Source organism: Ylistrum balloti, unplaced genomic scaffold (assembly GCF_031769215.1).
Source record: "Ylistrum balloti isolate Yb309-2 unplaced genomic scaffold, AGI_CSIRO_Ybal_v1 Utg370072, whole genome shotgun sequence".
NCBI lineage: Eukaryota > Metazoa > Mollusca > Bivalvia > Pectinida > Pectinidae > Ylistrum > Ylistrum balloti.
Genome location: NW_026782113.1, coordinates 187,655 through 214,372, shown reverse-complemented (window position 1 = coordinate 214,372; position 26,718 = coordinate 187,655). Strand labels below are relative to the sequence as shown.

At 35.7% G+C, this 26,718-nt stretch overlaps 2 protein-coding genes across 5 annotated transcripts in view; one reads left to right on the top strand and one right to left on the bottom strand.

The window, feature by feature from the left end:
- The window catches only part of LOC132549644 (tyrosine-protein phosphatase non-receptor type 4-like), a 142,298-nt gene extending 134,251 nt beyond the window's left edge, over window positions 1-8,047 (top strand). For all 4 annotated transcript variants that reach the window (XM_060213596.1, XM_060213595.1, XM_060213593.1 and 1 more), the window contains 9 exons: window positions 1,402-1,556; window positions 2,266-2,356; window positions 2,914-2,975; window positions 3,266-3,412; window positions 3,713-3,841; window positions 4,182-4,330; window positions 4,521-4,656; window positions 5,198-5,243; window positions 5,535-8,047. In XM_060213596.1, coding sequence (XP_060069579.1) covers window positions 1,402-1,556; window positions 2,266-2,356; window positions 2,914-2,975; window positions 3,266-3,412; window positions 3,713-3,841; window positions 4,182-4,330; window positions 4,521-4,656; window positions 5,198-5,243; window positions 5,535-5,572 — 953 coding nt within the window. In that variant the 3' untranslated portion in view covers window positions 5,573-8,047. The remainder of the gene's footprint in view (window positions 1-1,401; window positions 1,557-2,265; window positions 2,357-2,913; window positions 2,976-3,265; window positions 3,413-3,712; window positions 3,842-4,181; window positions 4,331-4,520; window positions 4,657-5,197; window positions 5,244-5,534) is intronic.
- A 2,781-nt stretch (window positions 8,048-10,828) lies between these two features.
- On the bottom strand, window positions 10,829-21,135 carry LOC132549653 (snRNA-activating protein complex subunit 1-like). The gene is made up of 10 exons (XM_060213608.1): window positions 20,939-21,135; window positions 17,188-17,316; window positions 16,580-16,720; window positions 15,363-15,467; window positions 15,089-15,210; window positions 14,570-14,606; window positions 14,251-14,334; window positions 12,675-12,846; window positions 11,337-11,456; window positions 10,829-11,010 (listed from the first exon to the last, which is right to left on the bottom strand). The coding sequence occupies exons 1-10, from the start codon at window positions 21,125-21,127 to the stop codon at window positions 10,871-10,873; spliced, it is 1,239 nt and encodes a 412-aa protein (XP_060069591.1). The 5' UTR covers window positions 21,128-21,135; the 3' UTR covers window positions 10,829-10,870.
- Between the last annotated feature and the right edge of the window lie 5,583 nt (window positions 21,136-26,718).

The following is a 26,718-nucleotide window of genomic DNA, read 5'->3' as shown; positions in this document are numbered from 1 at the left end:
ATTAGCAGACATGGGCTTATATGCTGATAAATACAGTAATTTACTGCAGGGGACATGTGTTGCATGCAACACTAACTGTAAGCTTGTAGTTTTATAGCAAGAGGATTAAAATGTTGCTCTGGCAGTGTGAGTTATACATGTAAGCAAACCTATGTTTAAGGATATAAAACTGGTGATCCTTGTGAAAAGCAGTTCAACACTCCACACATTTATGTTTCCTACATATATATAAAAATTACTCTATAAAAATTCATACTGTGTAGACAGTTTCTTCATAAATTTGTTTTATGATAAAGAGAAAGGATGTTGACTACACCTAGAGCAGGAGAGTATTTACCCAGGTTGGAGTTTATTGGTACTAGATGTGTACAACTTCCTGCTGCCAGTCATAGAATTGTTGTATTTAATACACTTTCCTTTGTACAGACTTCCAACCACCTGCTGTGCTATTAGGGGAATGAGGTTCAAAATATTTTGAAAACAAACTCCTCCACTTCCTGTTTTTTTAACACTGTAGCCAAGAGAATATGTAACCTCCAGATAGGGTTAACTACAAATCTAGCTGATTGGTTTTAACACTGAAGCCAAGAGAATATGTAACCTCCAGATAGGGTTAACTACAAATCTAGCTGATTGGTTTTAACACTGAAGCCAAGAGAATATGTAACCTCCAGATAGGGTTAACTACAAATCTAGCTGATTGGTTTTAACACTGAAGCCAAGAGAATATGTAACCTCCAGATAGGTTTAACTACAAATCTAGCTGATTGGTTTTAACACTGAAGCCAAGAGAATATGTAACCTCCAGATAGGGTTAACTACAAATCTAGCTGATTGGTTTTAACACTGAAGCCAAGAGAATATGTAACCTCCAGATAGGTTTAACTACAAATCTAGCTGATTGGTTTTAACACTGAAGCCAAGAGAATATGTAACCTCCAGATAGGTTTAACTACAAATCTAGCTGATTGGTTTTAACACTGAAGCCAAGAGAATATGTAACCTCCAGATAGGGTTAACTACAAATCTGGGTGATTGGTTTTAACACTGAGGCCAAGAGAATATGTAACCTCCAGATAGGTTTAACTACAAATCTAGCTGATTGGTTTTAACACTGAAGCCAAGAGAATATGTAACCTCCAGATAGGTTTAACTACAAATCTAGCTGATTGGTTTTAACACTGAAGCCAAGAGAATATGTAACCTCCAGATAGGGTTAACTACAAATCTAGCTGATTGGTTTTGTCTTAATCATCTATTTATTTATTTAATGGGTTTATGTGAACTATTACAGCCTTTCAGAGGACAGTATGATTTTAACACTGAAGCCAAGAGAATGTGTTGACATTAGATAGGGTTACCTACAACTCCAGGAGGATGACCAGAATGTCTATGTTTCAGTTTATGTGAGTGAGGACACACCAGAAGAGCACTACTTTGAATACTTACCCGAATCTCATGTGATCACAACAACGGCTGGCGCCAATGCCCTGGACGCTTCTCTGGTACTGCTGCAGGAAAGTCTGGAAGGAGGGGCCGCCCTTGCTCAGTTTGAGGTTTGTACATTCTCTCACATCTTCCTCTGGTGACGGATTAACATGACAAGAGGAATATAGGATATACCCATTCATAATGACACCTGTTTAGCTGGCCAAATGGTTTCACTTGGAGTACAAATGGAATATCTGTTTAAAAAGATGTTGTGATGGTTATTCTTTTAATGACTCATTTGAACATATGCACAAGGCTTAATTACTTACTTACATAAATAGATGACATATATCATACACAAGCGCTGGTGATTGTACTGAACATACACAAGAATTGATGACACATCATAAAACTTACACAGCTATTGCTGACTCATTTTAACATCAGCATTAATTGATGACACACTTGTAACATACAGATGATTCAGCATGTTACTACACACATATTCCATGTGTTGCTTGTGATTTAACTTTATCTTAGAGCATTGCTTGTTCTGGCTTCGAGATCGCCATGTAATCATTTTTTAGGGTTTTTTTTTAAGTTTTTGCTTAGTCAAGCACCAGTGATGCCTCTTTTCATGATGTTATCCATATTTGGCTTAAGAAACACTTGAGACATCTTTAGATTTAAAAGGCAGCTTCATGATCATTGGGCCATGTCTAGTTTTGATTTATATTTATCAAGTACTTAAATTTAAGCAAATTTGTTTAAACATTAATTCAGTATCTCTGACAATGAAAACTTTTATTATACAATAATTTTATTTTATTACAGCAACTATACAGGAAAAAGCCAGGAATGACAATGAATGCAGCAAGGCTGGATACAAACATTCCCAAAAACAGATACAGGGATATTTCACCCTGTAAGTACAAACATTCCTAGAAATAGTTACAGGGATATTTCACCCTGTAAGTACAAACATTCCCAAAAATAGTTACTGGGATATTTCACCCTGTAAGTACAAACATTCCCAAAAACAGATTCAGGGATATTTCACCCTGTAAGTAAAAACATTCCCGAAAATAGTTACAGGGATATTTCACCCTGTAAGTACAAACATTCCCAAAAACAGATACAGGGATATTTCACCCTGTAAGTACAAACATTGCTAAAAACAGATACAGGGATATTTCACCCTGTAAGTACAAACATTGCCAAAAATAGTTACAGGGACATTTCACCCTTTAAGTGTCATTATTGACCATGTAAAATATCTCAAGTCCAAGAATAGGGCTAATATCTCATAATTTGTCAGAGAAGGGAATTTTAACTAGACATCAAAAAAGAAAACAATTAGGAATATGTAAGGAACAATCTTTTGTTAACACAATTCTGGAAATGAAGAATTTACTGTATACTATTTTCTTCATTTATACAATATAGGGGTTTCGTTTAATTTAAAGATGTTTGATTTTTCAGATGATCAAACAAGAGTGATATTAAAGTCAGGCGGTGAATATATCAATGCTAATTATGTGAATGTAAGTATATTTATCTACATAGTTTAAATTGTTTTATCTCCAGTTCAATTTTCTTTTTTAACAATTATAAAGTAGTCAGCTCATGTTTAAGATATTAATCTGTTATCAAATAATTCAAAGGTCTGATATATATTGGAATGTCGTGCTATCACCATAAAAATATAATTCTCGACAAGAGAATGTGTCTACAGAAATCAGTCGTAGTAGTTAAAATATTGTGGATTTGACATCGTATCTTGACCTTATAGAGTAGATGATTGACCTCAACCTACTTTTTTTTTTTTCAACAGATGGAAATACCGGGGTCAGGGATTGTTAACAGGTACATTGCAGCACAGGGTCCTCTACCCAATACATGTGTGGACTTCTGGCAAATGGTCTGGGAACAACACTCCTCTCTTGTTGTCATGCTCACCACCAAGATAGAACGAGGAAGGGTAGGTCAAACAAACCCCACTTCTATGTCTCATGAAAAGTTATATCAGAACACTGACTGTAATAATTGATACCGACCACTAACAAAATAGGAAGTATTGCTACCATTAGAGAAGTCAAATAATTTGATCCTCTAGTCTTCATTTGTATTATGTCAGAAAAGAGGAACTCAGTCACCATACACTTTAAACTAGAAAACTGGTTGAACGTTTTGTACATCTGTGATAAGTGTTAAAATGCTCTATTTTACCCTGTGATGTGTTTGTGAGGAGACAAAGTTTAACTTAGTTGTGCTGTTTTAGGTAAAATGTCACCAGTACTGGCCAGACCTCTACGAGACGGTTGATTATGGTGAGCTACAAATAACTTGTGTCAAAGAAGAGGACACAACATCATTCGCCTTCCGCGAGTTCAACCTCACACATTTATCAGTGAGTTATCTCCTCCTACCCGTTTGGTTTCTAATTGTATTGAACTTGGTTTCTGTTCAAATTTCGGACGTGAAAGTTTTAACTTGTATTTATAATTTTCAAACTATGTGTGTAATAGCTGTGTTAGGGACAGACATAGATCTTACATGAATTTCCATTCCTTTAAGAATAATTATTATTCATCAATATCATGTTTTTAAATTATGCTTTCATATAACTAGATAATTAAAATGTGAATCAGTTTGTGATGAATATGTTGGTCTATACTTCAGAGAAGTTTAGTATAATATAATGTAATTGGCTGTCCTACTGTTGCTCATGACTGGATTCTCTTTTGTAGACCAATGAAGAAAGACACATATCTCACATGCAATATATAGCTTGGCCTGATCATGGCGTTCCGGATGATCCGGCCGATTTCCTTGACTTTGTAGGCAAGGTGCGACAGAAACGTACAGGCATGGTAGAACCAACAATAGTCCACTGTAGGTAAGTAAACCTGTCAAAGACAGAAATGGTATTTGATTTACCAACACATTAACTGGAATTTTTTTCCTCGTAAAATATTTGTGTCTCTTCTGATAAAAAGAAGGAAAATTCAGCAAAATAATTGATGCAACTTCATCAGAAGACTAGAAAAGCATATAGGATTGTCAACAATATCTATTGGTCATTTCAGTGCTGGGATAGGACGGACAGGGGTTCTGATTACCATGGAGACGGCTATGTGTCTGATTGAGTCTAATCAGCCTGTTTACCCGCTGTCTATTGTGAGACAGATGCGAGACCAGCGTGCTATGCTGATACAAACACCTGTAAGTGAATGATGGTTTGAAATGTACATCTAGAACTCATTTCTGGTTCTGATCAGTAAAATCATTTAAAAATTCTGTTTGGGTATAATGAAAAGCTATGATTTTTTAAATGTTGTCAGAATATGTGTCTGCTGTATATTTGGCCAGTGTTATTTTTTGCTAAGTCAATATTTTCATTTTTACATAGTTGATAAATTTCACTCTGAAAGACATCAACATATTTATTTTATCAATATTTGCTCGCATGTCATTTTTCTTTTCATTGTGAAAGAGTGAAATTTGAACTCTGGTGAAAGTTTCCCATATATGTATTTCCTTGTAAAATATCACGTGTTCTCCCATAGGTTTTAACACATCTCTCCTTATCATTTCAATGTTAACACTTTAATTTTATGTAGAAGAACTGTATATTTTGAAATGAGATTCCCAGTGGTATACATTTTCTGTGCAGTACAAGCAGTATATGTGATAATTTTGAACAGGAATAGGGTTGTACTATTTCAGTGGTTAAGTCACACATCTGTATTCCTTGTTCTTACAGAGTCAGTACAAGTTTGTCTGTGAAGCCATCTTAAAAGTAAGTCATGGTGAGTATCATTTGTGATAAATCATTCTGATCAATGTCTCCATATAAAAGCACTCTTATAAAGTGATATTGCTTGGATTTTCAACCCCTTGTTTATTTAGTTTTGCACTTGTCTGTATCAAGTTTACAACTTCAGAATTTGTCAAACACTTTGTAAAATTCAAAAAGAGACATCCAGACTTGTAAACACGTTTTTAAGTGTAAAAAATACATATCACTATTTTATAGTTTTACTGATGATTGCTGGCCATTTTTTATGTTATATAATGTTGGTGTCGTGTTGATGTTTCAGACCAGCTAGTGAAACCAATGGAAGACTACCAGAGGTGAAAGTGAATAACAATGCGGGCCTATCCGCTCTTACTTACCATATCATCATCCCATATGTGGCGCCGCAGTGGCTGTGTCCCACATACCCACAGACAAGGTGCCATTCATCTGTGTGTTTCCTTGCTGGAGGTCAAAGGCCTCGTGTGTGATGGATGGTTTAATGTGTCACGGCCATTGTTGCTTGTGCCGCAATCATCAATTTCTATTCAGTGCTTTGCGTCACTGACAGACATCACAAGTAGAAGGCCCTTCTCAGATTTTCATTCTGTCTATCATTGGCAGTGGTCATCGTCGGTATATATCAAAGTGTTGTCCCTGTAACTGGGAAATCTCTCTACTGCTGGATCTGATAACACAACAACTATATGTGAGCTCATACGAGCCCAAACAATGAGAGAATGCAAGTAGTGATCTTCATCAAGTTCACTGGCTGTCAAATAGGATGTGTGCTCGTATCATCGGCTAGGTATGCCGGAGGTGTGTGTGAATTTTAACCTCAAAGTGTGTCAAAGAAATGAAAGGTTTAACCATTTACAATGCGATCAGGATAACTGTACTAGCATGACAGTGGAGCTGGATCTCTCTCCCTGTGTTGTGGATTCAACAATATTATTATACAGATTTACATATCCACATCTTGTGGAAGGGATCTTAACCTGATCCAGTTAAAAATCAAACTCGATGTTCAGCGAGACACATGGAGGCACATATTGTGTAAGATACATCCCTGATGGTGCATGGAACATTATTTATGAGAAAAGGATATTTAATATTTTAAGGGAGGGGAGATAATCTACTGATTAATGTCAATTTACATGTAAAGAATCATGCATGTAAAGGGAAATAACTCTCCACAGCATTTGATTAAGCAGCCTACAGTTGTGCTGTCTGTAAGTGTTGATCTACGGATCTGAAGTTTTAAAGCAATTACTTCAATTGCTGCTGTGACTTGTCTTTTATGTTGCCATGGTAACCCAAATCTATTTTAACAATTGTCATACTACAAAATTATTTGAAGTTATATATTTATGAATGTATTTGTTCTCAATTTTACTAAACGTATGCATGTGTAAAAGATACCATTTAAATATTTGAAAGAAATAACATTATCAGTGCTTTGTGCTGAATGATACTCAAGAATTTGTTATTGCTAGTCTGCAATCAAACACTTTTAGATTTTTCATTCCACACCTCTAACTTATGGATCTTTAATTCAAAACAAATAATTCATTTTTTACATTGACTATTTCATAATGTTTACTATTAAAGAAGCTATATTTTAACTTGAAACATTTTGAAATTTGATTATTTTCCCTTCTAAAAAAACATAATTTACTCAAATTTGTAAGTGTGTAGTACCATATATGTCAAGTTTATGTATCAATGTATCGAGGAAAAAATCACATGTGGAAGATTAATCTCGATTCCAGATGGGAAATTCAATGTCTAGTTTTATAGATAAAGAACAAGTATTAAGTAATTTGTATACCTCAGTGGTATGGCTGGATACAACGTGATATATGTCATCTCTAGCACATTATTTTTCATTATTTAAGAAAGCTTTCACCGATTCCTGTGGTAGCTCTCAGTAACACATGTTTTCTCTGACATTTTATATACTGTAAGTTATCTTGGAAATGTTTATTAGAAGAAGTTGCACAGGATAACAAGTTGGTTTTCCAGTGTTCTGAAACTTGTGTATGCTTCTTCTTGTGTGAGAAATTACCAGTGAGAGGAAACATGTGGCTTAACACCAATATATCATTCATCATTCTGATGACAGAAGTTTTAATTCTAACTGTGTCTGATATGCCAAACACTTGTAACATTATTTCTGCATGAGTGTGTGAAAAGGTCAGGTTTCATTTGATAACGAAAATTTTGAATTCATATTTAACAATATTAATGACTGAAATTTTTCATTATTTTGACATCCTTTACAACTAGTTACATGAAATTTATTTTTGAAAACTTAACAGTTCCTGTCTGCGTGAAATAGTTGTCAATTACTTTTCTGTTTAAATCTTTTCATATAATTTCTTCAGTAAAAATAATTAATTTAATTTGACTTGAGTCAACTGATGGAAAAACAAAATGTATGAAAGATATTTAAGTTTTGAAATACAGATACAAGAAGAGGATTCTGCAGGCTTTCCCTGTTGTCCAAATACTGTGGTATCTTTCATTATCTGTAAATCTGTTCTAGAACTTATAATGAAAGTGTGGATGTGGATTATTTCAGATGTATGAATGTTGCTTTTGTGTGGTGAGAGCTACTCTCTGAGTGTCCTATAATATAAGGATGTATAGACTTTGTGACAAAATCATGTTCTATGTGTACATAATGTATGAAAGGAATATAAGTAATGGAAAACCATAGTAAATTAATATTGATCGTACGAAATATGAGTCATTCATATTACCGTACATACATACCAGGCAATATCAAACTTGATTAAAATCTTTCCCAAGTAAGTCCCGCATTTTGTTGTGTTTTGTTAGTAATTCTGTCTATAGACAATTAGAGAGATGGATATCAAGCATTATAAGGTCACCTGAGCCGAAGGCTCATGGTGACGTATTGCCATCATGATTTGTCTGTCGTCGTGCATCGTTAACTTTTCACATATTCAACTTCTCAAGAACCACTGAGTGGAATTTGACCAAACTTGGCACAAAGCATCCCCATGGGAAGCTGCTTCATTTTTGTGAAGCAAAAGGGTGTGGCCCCAATAGGGGCCCCAGGAGGGGGAAAAAGTGGTAAAATTAGGTAAATCTTTAAAAATCTTCTCCTTATGAACCAAGTATCAGATTTTCCTAAAATTCAAAATTAATGATTCTTAGCGCAAGGCCTACAAAGTTTGCAAATTAGAAAAAAATTGGGTCATAAACAGGCCCTCCAGGGGGCACTAAAAAGGGGTCAAAATTCAAAGTTGATGGATTTCAACCAAATTTAGTATAAAGGGTCCACTAGTGAAGAATATGTGACTTTGAGTTGGAAAAAAAAGTGTCTGGGGGGGTTCTGGGACCACATGGGGGCAAAAAGATTAGATTAGACAATTTGATTTTTTTTGAAAATGGGTTCTAATGGCATTGACCATGTTTTTAGGTTACAACCACACTAAGCACAAAGCATCTGTGTAATAAGACATATTTAGATGGGGGGTGGGGGGGGGGTGGAAATAATGACTGCAATAGGGGCCCCAGGTGGGGGTAAAAAAGGAGTAAAATTAGGTAAAGTAAGCTTCTTTAAGTTTACAATAGAAAAAGGTGTGGCCTCATTGGGGGCATATTTATGGGGCAGAAAGGGGTAGAATTTGTTAAATCTCAGCAAATCTTGTTGTCCTGAACCAAAAGTGTAACTTCATATAGATGATCTTTAGGGAAAGGACTGCAGAGTTTGTGAGAATAAAAATAACTGGTCCAAAATTAGCCTTTCTGATATTTGTTACATATTAATCTTTAATAAAGACATGTTATGTGTTTATGACAACCATATAGGTGAGAAAAAATGTGTAGCCAGATCTTTCATCAAACCCGGATCTTATTACTCGCTGAACCTTCTATGTTCTGAGCTACATGTATAATATGGTTCAATATCTGTGGTAACACTACATTTCTCAGCCTTGATACATATATATTCCTGTCTCAGAAGTACCACAAGATTTTTTCACATTGTTTTATGTGAGTTTTTTTAGTTGGATGCCTTATTGTATTAGGCAAGGAAAAGATTGTGGATAGACTTGAAATTGATCTGATTTTTTGTATACTTTAGCTATACATGTATCTACTAAGCTATTTTTCAACTTGTAAATGAAAACATGATTTGCTTTATATAAATGTGCAACCCTGTCCTCTGTTTGGCTAAGACATTTTGGACTTCCTCTCAAGAACCACTGGGTGGATCATGTTCAAACTTGGTACAGATGTTTAGCACACAGTCCTGCACAAGTGTTGTCACATTTTTGCAACATTTTAAAATCCCCAGATTATTGACATATTCCTCAGGTGACCGTTAAGGCCCCTTGGGCCTCTTGTTTATCATAATACACAGAAACTTAACTCAGCTGGCTAATTCAGTTATTCATTCACTTAACAAAGAACTTCAAATATTTAAGAAATTATTTCCCTGTTCTGTCCCATCCTTGTGGTCAAACAGATGTCAGATTCACTATTCATTGAAATTGCCTCAGACCAAACTTGGACAATATCCTTGTACGGAAGAAGGATTAAGAACTTTTATTTCCCAAAATGGGCCCCCCACCTCTACCATCCCAGGGGGCCGGAATTCATCATTTATGTAGAACTGATCCCCCCTTATCCAAGAATACCAAATTAAAATCCAATCATTCTTACAGGAGGAGTAGAATTTTAAAGAATTTGCTTTATTTCCCCTAGTGGGACAAACCTCTCCCTCCCATGGGGGCCAAGACCCACCATTTATAAAAGAGTGATTCCCCTTTGCTGCCGAAGAATGCTTCAGACTAATTGCAGACAATATTCATTCATTTTCACAGTAGGATTTAAAGCCTTGAGCAATTACCCCTTTTGGGCCCATTTCTTAGGCCCTGAGGTTCTTGGAACCAATATTTAAAGAAGGCGGGTTCCCTTCTCACAATGATCCTTTTGACCAGGTAAACTAAAATTATAACATGTATATACCTGGTACTGCCCTTACTTGACTTAAGTAAGTTATGTTACATGAAACAATCTTATGGATTGCCCTTAGCCGACCAAATCATAAGGCCATGATGGCTAAGTTTTTAAAGTGTTAGCCTGAGTAATTTCACCTGGTGCTCCTAGGTGCGTTATTCATTGCTTGCTTACATGGCAGTTTATGCTTTTCTGAATGTTATGATCTGGACCAGTCTGTGCAATCAATCTTGCATCCTTGGACAGGACACTTTGCCTTTATTGATCTGGATGGCTTACAACAGGCCTCCTGCATGTTGTTCAGTGAGGTAGCAACCAGTTACTACAAGGAAATTGACCACTGCTCATTAGGCGATATGCCAGGCAACAATGATCAAGTCACAATAAAACCTTCAAACCCACAGGCAATGAACAGAAGTAATTATCTGGCCCCTTCCAATCCACAAATGCGTCATTAAATCAATGTGTTATATGTATTTTAACTATTCTATTTTGTATGTATAAATCTTTTGATAAGGAAATGCATACAACAGACAAGTAGCATATAGCTAGCTTTAATAACCAACCCTTGAAAAAAACAATGTTAATTCAATATAGTGACAACATATCTATTTATTAACAAACACAAGCTTATAACCACATGGCCTAAGTCTTTCGAGGTCTTCCCCTTTTACGACCTTGAGGTTTTTCAGGTGAACTTTGGCCTTTGACTTTTTGACTGTATGCAGGTAGAGGGGTAACAACGAGCCTCGCTGAATTTGTCTTTTTTCTTGTCTGGTTTTTCCCTGTAATCAAAATATTAATAAAAAACATTACTGACATTTCACATCAAGGTAAAAATATACAAACTCTTTAACAAAAATGTAGTTCTTGAAAGATATTCTCATTTAAATCCTGACCTGGGATAAAGAATTAAAAAAAATATCAGATTCTCATAGTAATGCTGATAATAGAACATTTAGGCACATAAGCAAATAAATTATTCAAATTGCTAAACAAAACAGGTTTATTGAACAGAAAGTGTTTTAATTCAGTTCAGAATCATTTTAATACATAAATCACTCGGCTAATAAAACCATAAATCAAGACTTGAGATAATCCCTCATCTTACCCTTTTTTCTGCGTCCTTTTCTAGAGACAACCTCGCTCCCTGTTGGAATAATGGGCATGTTGAGTAGGGACTGTTTGAGGGCTGTTACCTGTTCTGAATCTTTTTCATTTGGATCCTCATCTGCAGTAACAACAGAAACTTGTAGATTCTATGCATACAGAACTGTAGATCACAGAAAGAACTTGTCACATACCATCCTACGATCTTACTGGTTCAATATCAGTGGAGTCTTTTCTATTTTTCTTTTACTTGTACAGATGCATTGGCAGGTAAACCAATCATAAATTAAAATTATGAGGGAAACAAAAACCCATCAAGTACTTAATACTGAGAAATATCATAAATTTTGTAAAAAATAAAAAAAATTGTCAGCCATTTCACTTATTTTTGTGGTCAGTCTCAGAAGTGATGCACAGTAAATGACAAAAGGAAACATGAAATTTGACTGAGATATAGTCAGTACTTTCTGAGAAATGATCATCAAAATTTCTCACTATATTATTCAATGAAGGCCTTATTTCAGCTGATGATTTCTCTGATCAGTCTTGAATTTTAATGGCTACAGCTAAGGGCTAACCAGAACAATATACCAATAACAAATTTAAACTTAGCTCTAACCTTGTTTTCCCATCCCATAGGTATCATTTGTAAGTGATTAATTGTTGAATATTAAATGAAAATATTGTTTAATCTAAATTTAAACTGTGAAAATTGAAGATGACTGCCTGTCAGCCAATTTGGATTCCAAAATATTTTGTCTAAATTTTCAAAACTCAATATATCTGCCTTTCCACATTTTAATTTAGAAAGTCAGTTTGGAAATTCAACATGCATGTAGAGACAAGTGTGAAATTAATCCTGGTGAAAAAGCCCCAACTGATACAACTGCGAAATATTGGTCCCAATATTGACCCTGCAAAGTTATACAACTCTACAGTATATAAAAGAAATGTCCACACTGAGGCACTGTCACACTACATATTTAATCTGGGAAAGACCATCCAGAGAAACAGATATCCTCAACAAACCTGAACAATGACGGTCTGTCAGCCATTTTGTTTTGAAGCAACTTGATTATACATACCAGGGTAACTAGAAACCCAGGCAAATTTTTATATGAAATATGAGTAGGATTGACCTTTTACATATCAGCAATTACAGTTCAAGAAGTCTTCTAGAAGGGATGAAAACATGAATAAAGGGAGATTTCAAAAGCTCTCAAACATGGAAAAAAACGACAGTAACGCATCCTTCGATTTATCGGAGCCCAGAATTCAGCTGTGTCTCAGCATTTTCTGAGTGTAAACCTGACAACTCCAGCTTCAAAGTTGTACTAACCCAACATTTCTCTAACAGTGACTGGAACGTCTGGTGGTTCTGTCCTGGAGGTTTGAGGTTCATCACGTTCACTTACAGAAGAAGCTAAAACTTTCCCACGACGAAAGAGACCACTTGGAGCAGCTGCTTGCGCAAATGCCTTTTCCTTCAGTAAAAGTTTCTTAGAAGGTTTCTGAAATGCAAGATTAATGCTAATGATAATTTTCTGTACTTAAAACACTTTACATCTCAAAAGTTTTTGATATTAGTCCCAACAGCTGCAAATGCAATATATTCAATGTTCAATACCATGAAAAGAATTTCTCATGTTAAACTTCAAAATTGTTGACTCATCATATTCAAATTCAGAGAAGAAATAATTTTTTACTATGTGAAAAAAAATGGTTCAACAACACACATCATATAACTACACATTTTGTTTCCTCAGTACAAACTTCTTTTCTAATAAGCATACAACAGGTGATATCTAGGTGATATATGGGACCATATCTAGCAGTTTTTTTATATCATTACACATACTAACAAAACCTACTTCACTGTCATGTAATCAGCTCAGCCTTTCACTTGAAGCTAAAAACAAATTTGTTAGCTCAATGGGTTGTCACAGGTTAACTTTTAAGTATTCAGGGGTATGTAAAAATATTTTAAACCACTCGGCACAGGACTAGTGGGTTGAAAAGTTTACTCGTCCGGATTGGAAATTTACTCGTCCAAATTCAGCTTTGAAATGGTGACTTAATCAGCGAGGATGTGACATGTGACTTTTTTCTATTTTTTATTGAAACCCTCTCACCCATTTTCTCTCATATAATTGTCCTTTCTCCCTCTCTGTACTTTCTGACTGTCTCTTTCTTTTTTCACAGCCAGTGGTCTGTTGTGTTTTTTCTCTTCCATGTGACTGTCCATATGAAGTACAAGGCTCATTGTCAGTCTTTGACTTATCAGCTTCGTTTGGCATATTAAAGTTATGTGTTTAGGATTCTTTGTCATTGTTTTCATCATCCTTGTTAGTTTTAGTGAAAAAAACTATGCAGTGATGACTGCTTTGCATCAGACATTGTGCGCGACTTTGGCCTAGCCATAGTGTTTGTTTACATCTGACTGACCAGGTGCTGTTAAGAACATGAGCACCTGACATCAGTTTGACAGCTGGAAAATGACTAAGGTATTCCGATTGCTATATTTGACGTCATGGGAGTTCCGGTGTAATCAAAAGTTAGAGTGTAGCCTGGAATATTTTGTTTTCAAAGAACCTTAAACACATTTCTTTGTTTTAAATTCCCTTTACAACGTTTATTGAAATCTGCCTTTTGTAAATTTAAGTTGTAACATTAATATCATTTGAAAAAAAGTACTCTTCTGATGGACAACTGACAAAGACAAATCTGGTCGTCCGAGACAATTTTCACTCGTCCATGATGACCAGAGTGCTTTTCTAGACCCCTGGTATTGTAATTTATATTACCATTTAAAGCGAGTTTGTATTTACTTAAAATAGTGATGATTTTTGGAATGGGTTCTGAAATTTAGTGTCAAAGAAATGGAAACTAGTAACAAAATACGTTCAATAACTTACTGTTTCTTCATCTTCATCTCCAACGTCATCATCCATAGAGTCCGAGCTAAGATCGTTATCTTTGGCAGCTTTTCTCTTAATAGTCTGTAAGGTTAAAGGTTAAACAAGTAATTATCATATTAAGCATTTTACCACTCACAAAATAAAAAGACAATGCACAAATTATCACAATTTTCCACCATTCTCATTCATAATGTGCCACTGATGTAGTGCCACTGATGTAGTGCCACTGATGAAGTACATTCTTTCTCATACATACACAATATCATTTTGCATGCAACACAAATAGACATCAGTTTTAACAAATTAAGGGACATACCCCAGCTTTGCGTCTGTCCTGGTAGTAGATGATGGCTCTGTAAGAAAATTGGACACTTTAAATTGGCTTTACTGACATTGAATTTCACTGATCTCAGAATTTAAATGATTTCTTCAATCACTTCAGGAAACTGACCTCAGCTACTCAATATACAAAGTATCTTGGTTGTTAGGCTGAGACAAGATCTACTCCTAGATCAACGATTTAGAAAAATTAAAATGAGGGAAGACCCATGATTGTCCCTATAAAAAAATCAAAATGAGGGAAGACCCATGATTGTCCCTATAATAAACTAAAATTTGGTCTCTTAATTGCCAGTCTGGATAAATGAGAGAAATACTAGGAATTATCAAATTGCATCCTTTCATTAGACCAAAGATGTGAGTAAGCTTCCGAGTTTTGGGGATCCCAATTGCGATCACCATTACAGAAAGAGATAGCAAGGCTCTGTTTCTTGTATGAGAGAAGTTTTTTTGTCAGCAATGATGATCTCAAACCAAAACAAAAAAATAGACTTACTTTGTGATGCCTGGTACCACATCCTGTTTGATCACCGACAGTGACCGTGACGGCTTCGTGGCCTGTGGCCCCTCTAATGCTACCTTGATGGCCTCATAGTGCTGATGGACTGTTGCCATTTGCTGACAAAGTAAAACTTATCTGTTAACGTACTTGTAAGTTAGGGTGAAAAATGAAAGATGAATGTTTAACCAAGTGAACAACATTGATTATTCAATGTTGTTATTTAGCAGCTTGTAGGCATATTATTTCCATTTTGTAACACTGTATATACCTCCAACATTTCTGTCGAGAAAAGGTCAAAAAGAACACTCTGTTCCTCCTTGAATTCCTCTGAAAGTGATACCTCATCTTTTGTCTTGTCCACTGTATGTAACACCTGTCATCAACATAAAAAAGGGCCATCAGAGATAAGTTGAATAATGCTAAATTATACTCCCCGAATAGGACAAAATTTAAATATGAAAAATAAAAAAGTTCAAAAGAGAGTGATGTTTCTTGTAATGCACTGCATTTTCCCTTGTTAAGACCTATCTACCTATGAATTTTCATGTTGATACCTCTTATAATTTTAGTGTAATGCTCCAGACAACATACAAGTATGAAAAATAGCAAAGGGCAATAACTCCTAAACTATGCAAAAGAGAGTGATGGTTCTGGTGCACTACACTTCTCCTTGTTGAGATCTATCTACCTTTTATCATGATACCTCTTATAGTTTTTGTGTTATGCTCTGGACCAAATTGTGATGGACGGACAAATGGACTGACAAACAGACAGACGGATGGACAAAGTGGCAACTATATCCTCTCCCTTCAGGAGCATAAAAGTAATGATATTTATCATATGTTTTCTACACCTGATTTTATATCAACCTCAAATCTCTCTAGCTTAAAGAAACAAATCTTATTTATCCAAGCCTACAATACCCTTGTAGCAGGGTAATTATACTGAACACAAACAGATGTAAGTGTACTTGTTATAATCAATATAATATCAGGTATCATGATTGCAGTTCATTTCACATGTAATTTCAACCCATCATGTCATGCTGTACTATTAGAATAAGACAATTCAGCAAATTACAGTCCCCTATCAATTGTGAAACTTAACCCAAGAATGCAATGTATGTGAACTTACAGTGTAGGAGACAGAGCCTGAACAAACCTTTTGTTTGATGTAAGTCAAATGTCAAAATGTAGGTCAGAGAGACCTACTTTTGATACAAGTTCCGGTTTAATGTAGAAGATATAGTGCAGACAAGATAGCAGAAGGATGGACAGACACCACAGAAAACAGAAAATGAAAGATACATGTATCTGTGATCAATATTAATCATCTGATCAATAAATATAGCTGATTGAACAAATTTGACTGATGTTGTAAAGTACTGTCACAGTAAGTTAACATCACATTGACAAACAGAGATCACTTCTTGTCTAGTCCAAATGAAACAGCAGAAATCAACAGCAACAACCTAGTGTTACTGACCTCAACCGGTTTGGCAGTAAATAGGAAAGCATTTTGGAAACGAAGTTTATGAAAGACAAAGTCGACATCAAGATGCTGTTGACGATGAGCCTCACTTTGGAATTCTAAAAGGTCACGCCACATTGAGTGTGTTGTTCTGATCTGAAATAACAACAATCCAATGTCAGTTGATCACCAGAGAGAACCATTCCTTAAAAATGTTTATGTTTCAAACTTCAATGGCACAGCATCAAACTGAATAAACTTACAAACCCGAAATAGTATTATCAAGGCTTTTAACACCAAAACTACAGCCTAACCTCTGACCCAAATCTGTGCCAGGTGGGCTTATTACAGGACAATGATAAGCATTTGTTGATATTTCTACCAAAACTTCAATAGATGTGGGCAGATTTTTTAATAAATTTTATTTTCAAGGTATCTTTAGAAAGAATATTGATAAACTTCAGTAAACTGCTGGAGAAGACACTTGACAACAGCTAACGAATTGAGATGAAATTGCAAAGTATCATATATACATTGTAAATATATTATTATGTTCTGAGAAGAAATATCATCAAGCTTTATACCAATAATCGTACTAACTGATGGTTTGTGATTTCCTATACCTTGACTCTCTGGCAAAGTGGTTGTGTGTTAAAGATCCCATACATCAGGTATAATGCTCCAACTCGTACTTGGAAGTTGTATGGAGCCACAACATACTGGGAGGCAATCCTGAAACATTCTTCTGTGAACTGAAAAAGTAAAAATAAGAATATTAGTAGAGTTAAATTTGTGTTGAATAATGAAAATTAGAGGATATCATAATTGTATTATTGATAAACAAGATATTAACTACATGATTGTATAGGTCATCAGTCAATATTATATAGGTCAAAGGTCATCAGTTATCATCATAATTGTCACTGATCAATACTATACTGGTCAAAGGTTACCAGTCACCACTGTACAGATCACAGGTTATTGGTCAATAAGGTACAGGTCAAAAGTCACCAGCCAACAATGTACAGGTCACAGGTCACCAATCAATACTATACTGTTAAAGGTCGTCACTATACATACAAGTAACCAGTCATCAATGTACAGGTCACCAGTCAATACTGTACCAGTCAAAAGTCACCTGTCACCACTGTACTGTCAACTGCCATTAAGATCATCACTATTTGAGTTACTGCTGGTCACCAGAAAAAGGTAACTGCCAACCAGTCAATACTATACAGGTCAAAGATCACAGGTTATTGGTTTATAGGTCAAAAGTCACCAATTATCTATGGTCATGTCAAACATAAAAAAACTGCACAGATCATACAGGTTATCAGTCATCACTGCTCAAGTTACTTGTCAATGCTGCACAGGTCACCATCCATCACAGTCAATATTGCCAAGTCACTAGTCTATACTTTACAGATCGGGTGGTCGGGTGGCGCAGTGGTAACGCACTTGCCTTTCACCTAGCCGACCGGTGTCATATCATATTTGGATCCCCCATCAGAAAAGGATCCGGATCACTTTTCTGGCCATCAGAAAATGATCCCCCCTACAGTATTTTGATCCCCCTTAAGAGAAGTTATATTAACAGTGCATATATGCATATATTTAAGGTGATAGTGAAAATATGATGATAGGTGTTATGTTAGCTGTGAGGTTGTTAATTACACCTGGCCAACCAGTCAATTACATAAGAGGATTAAGGGTAGAGGGGTCAAACATGAGTGAGCACCCATGTGCACATGACAGGTATACTGAGTGATCAATTAAAGTTACCTGTGGATAAATTCCATTACAGATTGATTGAGGTCATCATTTTACATAAAAACTGTGTTTAATATACATTTTCCACTTTAAAATTAATATATTCATATTTGCATGAATATTAAAACTTGCAAATAAATTGCTTAACAGTTATCTAATTGGAAAAAAAACAATGCACGCTATACATGTATGTGTGTTGGATCATTAGGGATTTAATTTTATTTTAATCCCCCCTTTATATGTCATCATACCCCCCCTGGATACTATTCTGATGGCCATCATATATTGATCCCCCGTTTATATCTCATCATACCCCACTAGATACTATTCTGATGGCTATCATATATTGATCCCCCCTTATATCTCATCATACCCCCCCCTAGATACTATTCTGATGGCTATCATATATTGATCCCCCCTTATATCTCATCATACCCCACTAGATACTATTCTGATGGCTATCATATATTGATCCCCCTTTATATCTCATCATACCCCCCTAGATACTATTCTGATGGCTATCATATATTGATCCCCCCTTTATATCTCATCACACTCCCATATATCTCTCTGATTGTTATTATATCTGTAACAATGACCCTCCTCTCCCCCTACACCTCCCATCCCGCTATTTGGTATCATTTTGTTTTATTCTATGCATTTATGTTGCACTTCTTTCCTGTAAGTGACTTAATTGATAAAAATGGGTCTTAGTGTACATTATTGGTAAATAATTATTTCCTTTTTACCTCAGAAGTTCTACAATGGTTTCTTATACATAAATATATATTTACCTCAACGTTTTATAAATATGTTAGAATAAACTAACTATATATGGATCACTAACTCTTAATTTCCCACTCTGCATACATGTTCAGAATTGTATATTGTTTGTAAACTTTGTATTTATAATTTCGACATTAATTGTAACTAATTTTCTCCCTTTCAATTTAAAAATACTACTTTCTTATTGTACGTCTCTTTGTTTATAATTATTGATCCTAAAATCTCTCTTTCATCAAAATATATCCTTTTAGGTCAATTGGTAATTATCCCTTTGCACATATATATGCAGAAGTCTACATGCATACATGTATATAAAAATTCTCCATTGAATCCATAAACTTATTTTCCATGAAGTATATTTGGGACAGGTTATGTATAGAGTAATTATGTATGCAGTCATCATTTAAGCCCCTGTCAATCACTACCTGTACAGGGTAATCTGGAGCTTGACCTCTTCAGCCTTGGCTCCACAGGTGTTATGTAATCACACCTGTACAGGTAACCCAGGTATCAGTGACCAAGTCCAAGACACAGTTACCTATCATATCTCATTTTATTTATAAAGCTATAAAGTTTAAAATAAAATTCACAAGGGGGATCAAAATACTATAGGGGGGGTCCTTTTCTTATGGGGGAAAAGCGATCCCCGGGTCCTTTTCTTATGGGGGAAAAGCGACCGGATCCTTTTCTGATGGGGGATACAAATATGATATGACACCGGGGTTCGATTCCCGGAACGGACGTGAAAAGGTAAGGGGTCACCTGCCCGACCACGTGGGTTTTCCCCGGGTACTCCGGTTTCCTCCCACAATAAGACCCATTGCGCGCTTACATCCGGGCCAACAAGAGTGATTAGTATAAGTTAACATAACTTGTTTCGCAATTGTTGTAAAATAAATAAAGTTTATATACGTATATATACTTTACAGATCACCATTCATTACTGAACTGGTCACTGGACACCAGTCAATATTGCAAAGTCACTAGTTAATACTGATCAGGTTACCAAATATCAGTTACGTGACTAGGGGCATGTGTTAATTTACAAATGCTTCTGTGTTCAAGCTGATACTATCATCATCTTCAATAAACAATACAAGAAGCAAGAAAATGCACGGCCAGACTGGGGTTCAAACCTTGGTTACTCCAAACTCTAGACAGACATGTTACCAATTGTGTTACCTGGCTGCTGATGATCCATGCAGTCCAGTTCCACTATAAAACCACTTAACCGCTATGATTCTTTTATCAATAGAGTTTGGTAATAACGAAAATGATTCCTTTTCATGTCATATTGTGATTTATAGCCGAATTTGCCATTGCTTCAGTACTTGGATTATGTAAACATGATTACATACATGTACATATACAGTCAGGTCGGGCACATGTTTATTTATATTACTATAGTACATGCATTTACTATCAATGGCTTTAGAACTGACAAGGCAACTTTTTTTTTCAAATGAAAATGCACAAGCACAAAAGTGATACCTAAATATTACTGCTGTTTAGAAATCACATCAAAACATTATACTGTCGCCATCAGTTTTTATAGAAATTAACTGATTTAATTAAATAATTGGTTTATTGTTTGAATCAAAATAAACAAGTAATGACGATGCAATAAGATTACAACTTTATGTAGATATCATAGCCATTACGTAAACGCTATTGAACACTAAGTTGTGCAATGGCACGAACACAGATATGCAATGTATCTATAGGTCTATATATAAAATCTTAGTGAAATAAATCTGCTGTGTGTGTGTAATGGTGTGTGTATGTGTGTGTGCTTTTTTCGACCTGTCTGGTTCTTACCTCACGAACTTCTCTTTCCGATTGTCTTCCGGCAAATATCATAGACATTTTCATGTCGCGCCAAATTTCTACAAAATTTTCATACCGAACAGTTTCTGTTGCTATAAAACGTTGTAAAAGATCCTCAAAATCATCTTTTATCCCTGAAGATGGTGTATATTTATGTGGGTATCGTAATTTTGGACCCATTTTTAATGGATCAATGCTTTGAGCGAGTCAAATCAGCGTTATTAAAACGTTTGGGATCATACTAAGAGTAGGACTTTCCCAGTTACACGTTTGGGTCATACTAAAAACCAGAATATTCATCAACCTTACCTAAACTGACCTTAATACCAGTTTATTTGTGAAAAGGAACGCATTGTTTTTGACAGAGACGTATCTGTATTATACGTCCCTGCTTTTGAATATGAGACAGAACTGGCTTTATTGACATCATCTGATATGGTATATCAAAAGGAAAGTAGAGAAATGCAAATGAAGAGTTATTATCATTGAATAAACTATCTGCTAAAAATCCACTTGTCCATCAATAGTGTCAACTTTGCTACATTGTATGTCCACGAGATAGTGAGAGGAATGGACAGGGCATGTGACGATATCATAAGGAGCCAGCTGAACTAAAATGAGAGAGTCTGTTGCTTAATCAGGTAAATCTGGATGTGGCATGTTCAGAAGAACGCCACCAGATTGAAAGAATCTGTTAACTATAATATATTCATGATTGATTTATTTAATTTGAGGGTTGACATTCAGAAACTAAATCTCAGTCATAAATGAGAAGTTAGAGAATGTCAGCCCAAGACTGAGATGAATCAATTTCAAACATCGAAAGGTAATAGATTTTTTTTCTCAAACAATAGAGCATCAAAATTGCATAGACCTGAGCTTTCTCAATTAGTCTTATTTCCAGGTTCTCTGATTCAATTACATTAACAGCTCCCTTTAAGTTAAGGCGTCAGAAAGAACACTGAATATAACATCATTACCCCACAGCCTGTAGGGTGTGGGGTATTGCGATCACGCACGGCGTCCGTCCGTCCGTCCGTTTGTTCCTCCGTCCACATTTGCATACCGCTTATTATCTCAAAAACTACATCACCGGTCATCACCATTTTCACTGGGGATGTTGGGCCTATTGACCTATACAACCCTATTGTTTTTCGTCGCTGCCTGATATCCAATATGGTGGTTTCAGCCACCATCTTGAATTTGCATTCCACTCATTATCTCAAGAACGACATCACAGGTCATCACCATTTTCACTGGGCATGTTGGGTCTATGGACCTACACAACCCTATTGTTTTTCGTCCCTGCCTGATATCCAATATGGTGGTTACGGCCACCATCTTGAATTTGCATTCCACTCATTATCTCAAGAACGACATCATCGGCGATCACCATTTTCGCTGGGCATGTTGGGTCTATGGACCTACACAACCCTATTGTTTTTCGTCGCTGCTTGATATCCAATATGGTGGTTACGGCCACCATCTTGAATTTGCATTCCACTCATTATCTCAAGAACGCCATCACCAGCGATCACCATTTTCGCTGGGCATGTTGGGTCTATGGACCTACACAACCCTATTGTTTTTCGTCGCTGCCTGATATCCAATATGGTGGTTACGGCCACCATCTTGAATTTGCATTCCACTCATTATCTCAAGAACGACATCACCGGCGATCACCATTTTCGCTGGGCATGTTGGGTCTATGGACCTACACAACCCTATTGTTTTTCGTCGCTGCCTGATATCCAATATGGTGGTTACGGCCACCATCTTGAATTTGCATTCCACTCATTATCTCAAGAACGACATCACAGGTCATCACCATTTTCACTGGGCATGTTGGGTCTATGGACCTACACAACCCTATTGTTTTTCGTCGCTGCCTGATATCCAATATGGTGGTTACGGCCACCATCTTGAATTTGCATTCCACTCATTATCTCAAGAACGACATCACCGGCGATCACCATTTTCGCTGGGCATGTTGGGTCTATGGACCTACACAACCCTATTGTTTTTCGTCGCTGCTTGATATCCAATATGGTGGTTACGGCCACCATCTTGAATTTGCATTCCACTCATTATCTCAAGAACGCCATCACCGGCGATCACCATTTTCGCTGGGCATGTTGGGTCTATGGACCTACACAACCCTATTGTTTTTCGTCGCTGCTTGATATCCAATATGGTGGTTACGGCCACCATCTTGAATTTGCATTCCACTCATTATCTCAAGAACGACATCACCAGCGATCACCATTTTTGCTGGGCATGTTGGGCCTATGGACCTACACAGCCTATTGAGGTTCTTCACAATCTCAGCCCTGCACCCAACTTTATAATAAGGCTGTGGGGTGTTGCCCGCGTTTGCAGAGATATTTTTTTTAATTGTGATGCCAGGGTGCCAAATATCGCCTAAAGATAACTAACAAATGGGACGAGACAGAAAAATAGAGCAATGAATAGTGGATGAAATTTTGCTGCCTCTTGTTTGAGAAAGAACCTTCTATTGAGGTACTGCATGTGATTTTTTTTGTCTGTATGTTTGATTTGTCTAGGATTGGATCTCTCTAGCAGAGTAGGCTGACATTCTGGGCAGAGCCACAAACACAATGCTGTCAGCGAGGAGAGCTCACTGGGCAAGCAATGTTCGAGTTGGATCAGTCAGTCAAGTCATCTTTCCGTTAGTTTTTAATTGTACATTGGTCAGCATCATAATGGCTTGCTTCACAAATAACAGAAACATCAATAAAAACGATGTGGTTTTTAGATCTCTGTGTGGAATTGGCAAAGTTTGGTTTTTCCATTTCATAACACAGTAAAAGTTATTTTTGAGGAATTTTATTTGCTCTAATTTCAAGAACTGAATAAAATCATAGAAAATAGACACCTTGACAACATAATTTACAGAAAAAAAAAATTGTTTATGTCATGACTAACATTCCACAAATCACAAAACGTCTACCTTCTACAGCAAGTTTGTGACATTTTTCCTGTATTTTGACTAATCTGGCTTGATCAGTCTCAACTATAGAAAATAAATTTGCAAACCAAAACTTGAAATTTATTACTGATATCATATTGTATTTCAAATTTGGAGCTGAAACTGATCACAAATTCTAATTTTTTTTTCATGAATATTCAGTCTCCCTAATTTTCTGGACTCCACGTCCTTGGTGACCTACCGTCTTCAGGGATAGTTACACAACAGGTGAGTTTACTTGTGTGGTAGGTATATAAGGTTTGTAGGATATTCTGGAAACTCTTGTATTAGGGACTATACTATTTTTTAAATTTTTTTTTTTTTTTTACACATCATGTCTCTCATGTTAGTGGCTATTACATATTCAATAAATGAACAGGTTCTCCAAACCGTCTCAAATCAGGACATTAAACTTTCCCATGTTTATTTGTTTATTTGATAAATAGTCAATGCAAAATAGTTGAAAAAGATGAAATATGATTTCAAATGAGTATATACCAGTAGTAAGACATTCCACCTCTGCAAAAATCAGACAGAGGAATATTCTTGAAAATTTTCTACCCATACTTAATAAAGTGACATATTGTGATGGTTATTACGACATGTACAAGAATAAACAATGAAAATTTTCATTACTTCACTACATCTGAATTTTCACATTCCTTAAACTTGCTCTAATCTGATAATGGGATATATACTGTGTACATGCAGGAGATTTTTGCTGCAGTTTACTTCCTTGTTATGGTCGATACAGTTTGATGTATATAAAGGTGAAGTAGATATATACAGTGTAGCACATTTTATATATAATATTCAAGAACAAATCTATAACACTGAGCAAAAATGAATAGTTTTATGTAATGTTGAAAGAATCCCTGGGAGAATGTGTCCCTGTTTACAGTATGTTTACTAAATATAATACATACTTTACTGGGTTAGAAATGAGGACAAAGTTCACACACATGGCAACGTGTAAGGTATAATGACAATAAATCAAAAATATATAAAAAGATATATTTAGTGAGCAATAATGAGCAAACACCAAAAACGTTCACTAGAAAGCATTGAATTAAGCACCATTTCTAAGTTTGCACTAAAGAAACCAGTGACAATTGACCAAAATTCCAGGTCATCTATTTTCCCTTCTGTTGATGTTTGACCTACTTTGATCTCAAATGAACCAATCATATAAAAGTGATGCTGTATAACACTGTACATATTATCACACTAGGGTAAATGTTGTTGCTCAAGGGCTCCTGAAAAGCTTTCTTCAAATATTCCACACATTTCACTCCTGTGACTTTCAAAGTAGATCAAGGTCTTTTATATGAGAAATGTTCCCAATCTAAGGCGTAATTGACAAATATACCACATACATGTGTAAATGACAATAACAGATACAACAATAACTTATCATAACAGAAAGTAATGACAAACTTAGAAGATTGTTGGAATGTCGTTATTTAAAGTGAAACCCGTACATTAACAAGAATCTGTTTAAATTCTAAATGTTAGGTACGCATATTCTCAACTAGTACAATTACATTCACCACTTCATTACTAAATATTTTCCAATGCATTTACCTTTTCCCCTGTTTTTTTGAGACATATAGTAATTATATGTAAGCCATTAATGATTTAAACACACTTGTAATTTTTTTCAGATAAAATGGCGTTTTTATACAATCTGTGACTGTCAAAATCAATAACATAGTACTCTATATTAGGGTTTTTTTCATGTATATATTTTTCTCATTAAAAATCCGATAAATTAACTATGGTGACAAAATCTTCCATTCTAAAATTTGATAGATAAACATTGAAATTAAATGTAAATCTATACCATTTTGAGGTCAAACTGTTATATTTCTGCGACACTGCAACACAGCATTTTACAGTTAGATGATTTTTAATTTTTTAACTCAATATCATCATTGAAACATCTACATGTAACCCTGGTAAAATACTAGCCACAATATACCACTCGGCTGGAGAGAACTTCTCTGTAGCTCTGTAACCCTGGTAAAATACTAGCCACAATATACCACTCGGCTAGAGAGAACTTCTATGTAGCTCTGTAACCCTGGTAAAATACTAGCCACAATATACCACTCGGCTGGAGAGAACTTCTCTGTAGCTCTGTAACCCTGGTAAAATACTAGCCACAATATACCACTCGGCTAGAGAGAACTTCTCTGTAGCTCTGTAACCCTGGTAAAATACTAGCCACAATATACCACTCGGCTAGAGAGAACTTCTCTTTAGATCTGTAACCCTGGGAAATATAATCTCCAATATACCTCTCGGCTAGAGAGAACTTCTCTGTAGCTCTGTAACCCTGGTAAAATACTGTTGCATATACATTCTCTATATTTCTATCATACAAATATGGGACTACCATCTAGAAAATGTAACAAAGAGAAAATAAACATAAAATTTGCACTATGGCCAAACAAAAAGTTCCTGTTTCCAATAACCGTATCTGTCCTAATACACGTATACATGTATTTTGAGCCTACCATAAACTTTTTAAGGCAATTTTCAAGGAAGCAGAGGTAAAGTAAAGATCCATCTCCTATATAAACCAAAAAAAAAAAAAACCTGTTAAAGAAGCAATTATTTCCTTCCTATGTATTCTTAATTTTCTAATTAACGTTACACAAGACATATTTTTTGTCTGGCTTAACTTCATCAACACTTTTGTTGAGTGAACATTGAATACACCCCTAACCCCAGCCATATTTTGTTTACTGATAATAATGCTGAGATTGATTTCTTTTAT

Bases quoted from the DNA above. Each gene is read 5' to 3' on its own strand.
- LOC132549653 (XM_060213608.1), bottom strand. From the start codon at position 21,127: ATGGGTCCAAAATTACGATACCCACATAAATATACACCATCTTCAGGG. The intron at 17,317-20,938 runs GTAAGAACCAGA...TTACTTTTTCAG, and splicing joins CGGAAAGAGAAGTTCGTGAG to TTCACAGAAGAATGTTTCAG. The intron at 12,847-14,250 runs GTAAGTTATTGA...CTTGCATTTCAG, and splicing joins GAGATGAAGATGAAGAAACA to AAACCTTCTAAGAAACTTTT.